The 10,173-nt window shown below is 36.1% G+C and overlaps 1 protein-coding gene across 1 annotated transcript; it reads left to right on the top strand.

Annotated features, from left to right (window-relative positions):
• The first annotated feature begins 3,657 nt into the window (after positions 1-3,657).
• LOC135741355 (CD82 antigen) lies at positions 3,658-7,743 on the top strand. The gene is made up of 9 exons (XM_065260008.2): positions 3,658-4,496; positions 4,867-4,969; positions 5,170-5,248; positions 5,362-5,477; positions 5,590-5,664; positions 5,754-5,858; positions 5,949-6,110; positions 6,206-6,289; positions 7,011-7,743. The coding sequence occupies exons 2-9, from the start codon at positions 4,904-4,906 to the stop codon at positions 7,410-7,412; spliced, it is 1,089 nt and encodes a 362-aa protein (XP_065116080.2). The 5' UTR covers positions 3,658-4,496; positions 4,867-4,903; the 3' UTR covers positions 7,413-7,743.
• Positions 7,744-10,173: the final 2,430 nt, after the last annotated feature.

Here is a 10,173-nt window from a genome sequence, read left to right as displayed (position 1 = left end):
GAAGTGAAAAAAAAAGAGAATTGCAAAGTGTTGCCAATAATGGCATAGGCCTATAGAAATATTATGCTATGGGGGGGGGGGGGTGGCTTGTGAGCAAACCAATTGGCCGGGTCATCATCGATATGTCCAGGTTTTTTATCAGACATGGGTGGCAACCCTAAGTGGGACTCATTTTCAGCCCTGGAGTTTCATGTCTTAGACCGGCCCACTTTAGTTCACCATTGACTATATGAAAATAATATAATTAAATCCTCAGTGCAATATTCTTTGCAGCCTTGCAATTAATATACACTAGTCAACATTCGAAGTGGATCAAAACCATTCAAAAAAGTTAACATAAAACCAATCCCTAATACCCATTCTTGTCTTAGGACAACTTCAGTGGTGTAGTCTAGGTGATACGCAGGTATACGCCGTATACCCACTAGAAATTGTCAAGGATTTCCGTATACCCACTAAAAATAGAGCGAGGATGCGTAACAGCATGGTTTTGTGACATTTTTAAACGTTTAGTCATAATATAGATGTGAAGCACTGACCATTAGTATGCTACACTTGCTACTTTAGCGGGTTGAAATACATATTAGGCTATACTTCCTGCCGAACTGCGCTATCCGATCGGCGTATGAATTTCTATGAAATCAAATTACTATAGTGACGTGAAAGTGACTGGGGAGCAGACTGGTGTGGCGCCACAAGCGAGTGACAGCAAAGTACCACGAGAGAGACTCCAGTTATCACATGGAGACATCTGCTTTGAATCGCTCTCGCGGTACTTTGATATCACCAAGAGGTCTGCTTAGCGCCAAATGAAGTCGAACCTGCATTGTAGCTGCTCACGCGACACTGTAAACAAACAGTCATGTGGAGAAGTGAAAGAGTGAAGCAGTGCTGCAACATTAAATCCACAGAGTTTACAACGCACATGTGAGTAAACAACATTTAAATCATCAGTCCAGTTTATTACTTTATCTGGAGGTAAGGCTCCAAATGCAATAAAATAAGCCGTGTTTATGTCCTGATGGTTTTTAGCTGCCTTCAGATCCTCTGCATGTTTGCTTGTGCTTCACAGTGTTAAACTTCCTTTATCTGTGTTCATTTATATATCCAGTGTTCGAATGATTTGATCCACTTCAAATGTTGACTAGTATATTTTCCAAAAATATCGTTTCCAATTCAATGCAAATAGTCTAAAAACAGTTATGATTTTGCCATAATCATGCAGCCCTACCATAAGGTATTTTAATATTATTCAATTTAACTTATTCAAAAACTGCTGAAAAGGATCAAATGTTTTCCCCTAGATTTTTTCCCCTAGCGTTTTGCATGAAATAGATGAAGAATAACTATTAATAGATTAATCATTGTTACATATATAACTTACCGGTAGATTTGTACCTTTTTTTTACATTTACATTTACCTTTTATCAAGGTATCAAGTTGTGCTCAAGTTTATTTTAAATCTAAACGTGCAGCAAGTGCACTCAAATAGACGCGTCTAAAACAAAACTCGTGTTCACAGGCGACCGCTTTGAAAAGCAGAAGGCGGCGGCGCATCATGCGTTGTCCATGCGTTTTAAATGAATATGGACCCTAATTATGATTATGAACGCAAGAATTACTTCGTGGTCGGAAGTTGGGGCACAATCAACTTGGTCATAAAGCGGTGGGGACGTATACCACCCGCAAATTACGCGAATGGGGCTGCTGTGAGTGCTGGGGACAGCAACCTTCAACCTGGTGGCATGATAACTATCTTTAAAATTATGTATCTTTAAAAAGATTAATTATATGTAATTTATACAGTGAAGAAGACAGTGTTATTATTCATTTGATTCTATTTATGTACCTAAATACTACTGTTAGATCTTGTTTTTTTTATACTTTTTTCTTTTCTATTTTTATATGCTCATAATTTCCAGTTTTGCTGATCCGAAAATTATTCAATCTATGACTCAAAAAACGCAATGTAATCATCCATTTAACCACTACTATATAGTAAAATTATGTAATTTAAGAATGAGTCCACCCTATTTCACCCCTATTCTGTTTAAAAGTTCTGCCCTTGCCAGTGTTTCACACTAATTTTAGGGGTAAACTTTTTTTAGAGATTGAGTTAAGGGTAATTTGGGGTTTCTTTGATTAAAACCAGGATCAGATGATTGTTGATCAAGGACGATCACATCTTACGTTGTGAAATCACAGCGACCCTATAATGAGGGGGGTGGAGCTTGGCCGGGGGGTGGGGCTTAGCTAGGGGACCCCCCATAAGCTTTGACATAATTCGAACACTGGATATATAAATGAACACAGATAAAGGAAGTTTAACACTGTGAAGCACAAGCAAACATGCAGAGGATCTGAAGGCAGCTAAAAACCATCAGGACATAAACACGGCTTATTTTATTGCATTTGGAGCCTTACCTCCAGATAAAGTAATAAACTGGACTGATGATTTAAATGTTGTTTACTCACATGTGTGTTGTAAACACTGTGGATTTAATGTTGCAGCACTGCTTCACTCTTTCATTTCTCAACATGACTGTTTGTTTACAGTGTCGCGTGAGCAGCTACAATGCAGGTTCGACTTCATTTGGCGCTAAGCAGACCTCTTGGTGATATCAAAGTACCGCGAGAGCGATTCAAAGCAGATGTCTCCATGTGATAACTGGAGTCTCTCTCGCGGTACTTTGCTGTCACTCGCTTGTGGCGCCACACCAGTCTGCTCCCCAGTCACTTTCGCGTCACTATAGTAATTTGATTTCATAGAAATTCATACGCCGATCTGATAGCGCAGTTCGGCAGGAAGTATAGCCTAATATGTATTTCAACCCGCTAAAGTAGCAAGTGTAGCATACTAATGGTCAGTGCTTCACATCTATATTATGACTAAACGTTTAAAAATGTCACAAAACCATGCTGTTACGCATCCTCGCGCTATTTTTAGTGGGTATACGGAAATCCTTGACAATTTCTAGTGGGTATACGGCGTATACCTGCGTATCACGTAGACTACACCACTGATTCCAGCACTACAAAGTTAGTGGCTTCTAACCAGTGGCGTACACAGGGGTCCAGGAGGCTTCAAGCTCCCTTTGTCTCAAAACGTAATGTGCCCTTCTCCAGTAGTAAATAATAATGATTATTATTATAAATATTATAACTGCTACTAACTATAATAATACAAAAATATATAAATATTTCTTAGCCGAGAGTCTTCAAAATACCTACACTAGCGTCATGAGCAGCAGGTAAACTAAAATAAATAACAGTGAAAAAAAGAAAATAAATGTATCCTACTTGCAGCATGAAAGTAACTAATTGGTAAAACTCGATTTTAGAGGCATTCTGAAAATTTTGTTCAATTTGTTTCTTTTCAAGGCCATTGTACATCCATGTGTTATTAGTCTGGAGAAAGTCCAAAAAAACTAATATGATTGCTATTTGATGTAGTAAATTTTTATGCCTTTTTAGTCCATCCAACCACCATGCCCCTTGAGGAGGTCTGTTCACACGACTGATTCTGACTAAATATCGAAATATTGAGGAATTAATAAAATCTATACTATTCTTTACTAAAGAGGTCTGCTGTATCTTGGATGGCCCAAGGGCGAATATGCATAAAATTTTTCATTATTCAGTGAACTATTTCTTTATTAAAATCATTGTTCTCCTACTGTAGATACTTTCCATGGTAAATGTCCAAAGAACCTTTTGGGGGGGTTTCCCAAACAGAGCTTATCCTAGTTCCAGATTAAAGTGCATGCTTAATATGCCTTAATTTAAAAACACCTTTTAATGACACATTGTAACACATACAGTATTAGTGCCATTGTTTTGTCTTAACTGGCAACTAACTTATTCCTGTGAGGGGAGTTTAGTCAAAAACTGTTTTATTGACGTCATTCAACTGGGAAGTAGAGGGCTGCAGTTCAAACCCGCCGTTTGCTGTAGGCTTTAAAAGGGGACTTCTGTTAAAGAAAATATATCGCCTGGCAGTGAACTGTTCAATCATTTTGCAGGTATTATTTATGCTATTATAGCATCATTACAAACTAACTAAAGTAAAAAAAAATGGGATCAGGAAGATTAGAACGTGACCCTAAAGTCCATGTATTTGTTTGTTTCTTTTTTTTGCTATAGTGGTTAAAGTTGATCAAATATCAAAAACAAATGAACAAATTATTGCACTATAGACAAAGAAAGAACCATTTTGTAGTCATGTTTAGAAATGTAAGCTTTGCAACAAGTCAGTATTTAAGTAGCATAAGTGATTGTCAAGTTAATTATTCCTGTTGCTATGAGGAAGTGAACTTTAAACCTAAGATGTATTAGAAGGATCTCCGGGAAACCATTACACAAACAGATGGTTTGTTCAAAGTGGATGTATGATCCAGGACAAAGGAGTGAATACAGCCAGAAATTTTAGTAGTCTTTAGTAGTTTAGTCAATTTTCCCATTTTGGATGAATAAAGACAGCTGATATACGAAAACAGGTAAGCCAAACCACTTTTAAATGTTATGTCCTGTGGTGGGATGGTATTGGACGGGAATGTACTGTAGCATTAACTACACTGTAAAAAAATGCATCACGAAGTTAAAACAACTTAGTTTTGCAAGTCAATTTAACCTAATTTTTTAAGTTTCGGCTTAAAAAAGTTGACCTAACTCATAAATTCAAGTTGAAAATGTTTAACTTATTTTTTTAAGTTAAAGTAACAAATTTAGCATAATATTGTTTCAGTAAACTATCATAATCAACACAATGTGTAAATCAGTATTTTGTCAGAGAATATTTTAATTTATTTATAAAAATTCAAATTAATTTCATATGTTATGTTATGATGTTCAAACACCCTCTGTTAGGTTTTTACTTGAAGCTGTGTGGAAGTTTCTAGACAACATGGAAGCCGACGACAAACTTCAAATTCTGAAGTTCTTTCTAATGCTTTTCAATTCAGTTTTTGTGGTAAGTGTGAAATTTATCTAATATATTAATCACATTTCATAACATTTAAATTGGACTTCAAGAGTCATTTTATTATATTTTAAAGCAGTCAGGAGTCCCTAATATAAAAAGGTCTGAGGAAAGCACAAAATATGCTGCTATATACAGTATCACATTTCATGCATGTGGTATCAAAGTAACAAAGAAAATAATCTTGACAGATTCTTGGCATCAGCATTTTTGCATGTTCTGCTTGGATCTTATTTGATAACAACAACTTTATAAGAGTCATAAGTTCTGGTAAGTTTGTCTTTTAAAATATAATCTTTTCCATGATAAACAAATCCATACATGGGTATTAGCTGATAAAGAGTATTTACACTTGATAAAGTGAAATATTTTTGGTCTCATAGGACAGGAAGTCAAGCTGGTGGCTGGCGGGCTCCTTTTAATCGGCCTGGTTGTGGTTGGCGTGTCCCTGCTGGGTTGTACTGGTGCCTATTTAGAGAGCAGATGTTTAATTATATTTGTAAGGATAAACAGTACAGAAAGATGCTGATGCTAGTGTATAACAAGATGCCCTAGTTAAACTTAATACTTAACAATCTTGAAATAACAGCTTGCTTGGTTTTTCTACACAGTATCTGGGTTTCTTAATTATCATCATACTGGGTCAGATTTTCATCACCTTTGTGCTATTGATAAGACGAGATTCGGCAAGTATTTATATTAATACTTAACATTGTAATTGTTTTGTGTTACAATTAAATGTATAACACATCATATATCTTTTGAATGTTACTAGATCAAGCAATATTTGATCAAGAGTGTGGGTGATATCATTAACAAGTATGGACAAAATGTAACACACGAAATATCATGGAGCCTTCTAGACAGCGTGCAGAGTACTGTAGGTGCATGATTTTACATTAACATGATGACTATATTTAACTTGACAGTCGGATACTTTTTTCGATAAGCAATATATTTTTTGCTCTAGGCGAAATGCTGTGGTTGGTCAAACCCAACTGAATGGAGGAACAATACTGTTATATCGTCACTGAATGGGGCAAACATCTACCCATGCTCCTGTTTCAACGGTACCTGCCCTTTAATCATTGAAACAGCCAGATTTGGAAACGGTTCAAATATCTATAAAACGGTAGCACATGTTGCTCTTTTCCCCATCATCTTAACCTTTACCTAACAATCTCTCTGTTTGAATTTGCATACTGAACACAGTTGTTTTGGTTACAGGGCTGTGAGAAAGTTCTCGGAGATTGGCTGGATACAAATATTATTGTAATATTTGGGATGGATGCTGGACTTTTGTTGATTCAGGTGAGAATTGAAAATGAGTACATTACAATGTTTAGGGAATACTAGTAGACTACTTAAAAGAATGAATATTCTGGATTAAATACTAGGTCAAACCCTGTAAACAGCATTTGTTACCACACTAATTAATTTACATCGTTCAGTTTGTTAAAAGAATGTTAATAGAAAGAAATATATTTATAATGGAAGAACGGTATGAAGAGTAATTGTTGTAAATACACTTAAACTGTAACAACATGTCCATACTTTTAATTATTTAACCCATAATATCTCCACCCACATGAAACAAACAAACAAACAAACAATAACAAAAAAACATGGTTAACCATGGATACCACAAATTAACCTATAAAGTAACCTTTTGTGGTTATTACAACTTTTACTATAATAAAACCATGATTATTCTCTGCAAGAGTAATATTAAATGTGAAGTGTTTTTCTGCACTATTGTCACAACGTGAAATGGCAAATAAATAATTACCATCTTTAAATAAGTTTCCCAAACACCTGCAGACAAACAGATAATCACACTATTGCTTAAGTCAGTGTTGGTATGTAAGGCACCACAGATCCACAGTTTTTTTTCACTTTGAACAAATGGTTACGAATGGCTCACGTACAGTATAGTTGCCTCAACACATTATGACAGGAAGCAAGAAGTATTCTAACATTAGAAAATTACACCCTTGAAAAATGATGGACAATGCTGTCTTGACATGCTCAGGTGCTGCAGTTTATCTTTGGAGTTCACACCTACAGATGCATCGGATGCAAAATGAGAGGGCTTCATCCGAATAAACTGCTACATGCTATGGATGAGAGCCCTTCGACAGAGCCTGTCCAAGAGCAGTATGAAGATCAAACCAATAACACACAGATGAACACTGTGAGTCACAATAATGGTGAATATAATCATGGTGGTTATGATAATGGTGGATACGATCACGTTGACTACAATCAAGGTGGACATATTGCTGATAATTATGACCTTCGTAACAATCATGAATTTTATGAACAGGACAACAAGCAAAGTTACAACAGACCCCACAATCTGGAGTACCAGCAGGGCTACAGCAGCAGTCATGATCAGAGTTATATTCAGAGGTATAATGGTGATGACTATTAAAGCCAGATTTCTTCTCTTGTGTAATTTGATCAGATCAGGACAGACTAATTTTACAGCACACTGTAGGCTGTGGTCTACATTTGACCAAAGACTCTTAAAACCTTTACACTTTTTCAAACAGGTTGGCGCTTGTTCTCAGGAGTATCGTTTGTCATTTTAAAACAACCAGCATCTCTTTTTCAAAGAGTTCATTGCATACCATTCACTTCACTGGTTTTCCATCAACAACACATTTCTCAAAGTCACAGTTTAGGATTTTCACAATGAAAGACAACATACTTTTAATCAAGCATATCTCCATTTATTTTAATGCCCCTTTACAAGTTTACAGATACTGTATAATGTAGATGTGTAATTATATAAAAATACTGACCTGAAATTATAATTGACAAACACATACACAATTAATCATTTTGAAACACTGACATATGGAAATATAACCAGTGACCTCAAAAGGTATTTGGATTAAGTTACACGCCACTGGATAAACTCTAAGGGGCCAGTCACACCAATAGCGTTTATGGCAGTTGCAGGCGCCTTTTTTGAATGATATTCTATGGGCAGGGCGCGTTTGCGCGCTGTTTATGCGCGCCGAGCGCCTTGCGGTTTTTTGCCGCCTGCCGCGCACGCGTTTTTGAAGGAGCGCTGAGAGCGGAGAAGCGCCCGACGTCATTCGTGTCTTTCCATTGTCCAATCGAATGAGGGGAGAGGCGGGCCTTACGTTGTGGTGAGGGAAGTTTACAGTTGCTTTGAAGAACCGGACACCACTCGCTCACTCTCTCCTGTGTGTTTGTGCACCTCTCACCCTCAAACAAGGTCAGAGCAAGCGTCCTCTTTTTAAAGTTTCTGCTGATATGACAGTTAACAGCAAAAGAGCGCTCACGCTTCAATATTTGATTGACAAGACAGCTGACTCGGTGGTTGCTTAGCAATATGAAAAGCCGCGTCGCACTGCTCTTTTTTTAAAAAAGGCAGTGCGTCGCGCCTTGCGTTTGCAAGCGTTTAAAGCGCTTTTGGTGTGACTGAAGCCCAGAAAGGATGTGTTCATTTTTTTTTACAATTTGTTTTGTGTTATTCTTTTAACACATTATGTGTCAAGATGTGTTAAAAGTGTGTGTTGTTTCCAGTGAAATGTGTTGTTTCAATAATAACATGGAGATGTGTGGATTCTGAGACAATGCATTTAGTGTGTTGTCCCTACAATAACACTAATATGTTGTTTTTAACACGTCCGTTCTAAGAGTGTAGATAACAAATTGTCAAACCAATATCTGCAGACATATCGTGCTGGACATTATCTCAGATCTAGTATCACATTTCTGAATATTATCTGTCCACATATTTCACAATGTCTGACAACCAGAAAGTGTCCAAATACTGTGTTAATTCTTAACAATATGTGAGCCTGTCTGTAAACTCCAGACTAAAGTTTCATGATCTAATTTGAAATAAGGAGCTTCAAAGTTTGATTTCAATTGATTGAATTTTTTGATTTAAAGATATCAAGGTTATATTTTCACAGAATGTTCTTTACATGTACAGCAAGATGATTTTATGTAGAAAACAAAAAAAGTAAATCACAAAGAAAGTACTTTACTCAAAAACAAATTGTTGAACAAATAATCCATTCGACTCGTGTTGTATACTTTAAGTGTCCTGAAGGCATACACAAGGGTTTGGTGAAATAAATACTAAAATCTAATCAATTATTACTCTTTCGGTGCACATTCCCTGTCGGTTATTTTGGCAGTTTTAGGATATTTACTTTTAAATAAATTGTAACAACTGAAACAATATCCACAACCAGAAAGTAGAGAAGTAAATGTCTTCAGGACATTTAAAATATATGAGACACGTTTAGTGGGGTTATTTATTTAACGCTTTTGGGTCATTTTAAAGGTTTTGGTAGTGGACGTTGACCACCTTAATCCACCCTGGTCAATAACACTCCTATAGTAACTAGAAAACCCAAAACATCACTTTAAAAAAAAATCTGCATTTGGGTTTGTAAAAAAAAAGAGTTTAGACAACATGAAGGTGAGTAAATATAGACAAAATTATTGTTTTGTGGTGAACTATGAGTTAAAGCTGTGTTTTCACATACAGAAGGAGTAACATATTTGTTGTTTGGTTTTGCTTTGCTTTGTAGGAAAAATGTGCTTATGTCATATTTCATTACATAATGCAATAGTACTTATACAATTCAACTGTAATACAATATTTTATAGAGCCACTGTAAGTTTTATTAATGAATATGTACATGAATCATTTGTTACTCTTTTTAAATAAAGAAGAAATATTTTCTGCTTTTAACTTAGACCACACATTTAAAAACAAACATGTTATATGCAACCAAAAGCCATATCTACATAATTTAGGATTATTACTAAACAACAATAAACAAAGAAAAGTGTGTATGCTTTTGTGCCACATGTGCAAACAAACAATTAGTCATCCTCTGCTTTCGTGCCATGGACTTTCCAATTTTAGAAAAAGTCTCTGTTTGCTGTTCTGCTGATTTTGAAGATGTTTCATTACTCATCATGTTAGTTGCTTTATGAGTCAAGAGATGATGTTAATGACACAGAGAGCAAGTGGGACGATGCTTTAGCGTGTGAATGTGTCTGTGTGTGCGTCGGCTAGTCAAGAGTGGGCTTTGACTGAAGTATGATGGACGACACTCTTTATCACTAATAAAGAGGAGCTGTCTGTCCACATGAGAGGGGTCTTTGTTAAGGTAGCTGTACGGTTGATGATATCC

The sequence above is a fragment of the Paramisgurnus dabryanus genome, chromosome 1 (assembly GCF_030506205.2).
Source record: "Paramisgurnus dabryanus chromosome 1, PD_genome_1.1, whole genome shotgun sequence".
In the NCBI taxonomy this organism is placed as follows: Eukaryota; Metazoa; Chordata; class Actinopteri; order Cypriniformes; family Cobitidae; genus Paramisgurnus; species Paramisgurnus dabryanus.
This window is presented reverse-complemented; position numbering and strand designations above follow the sequence as displayed.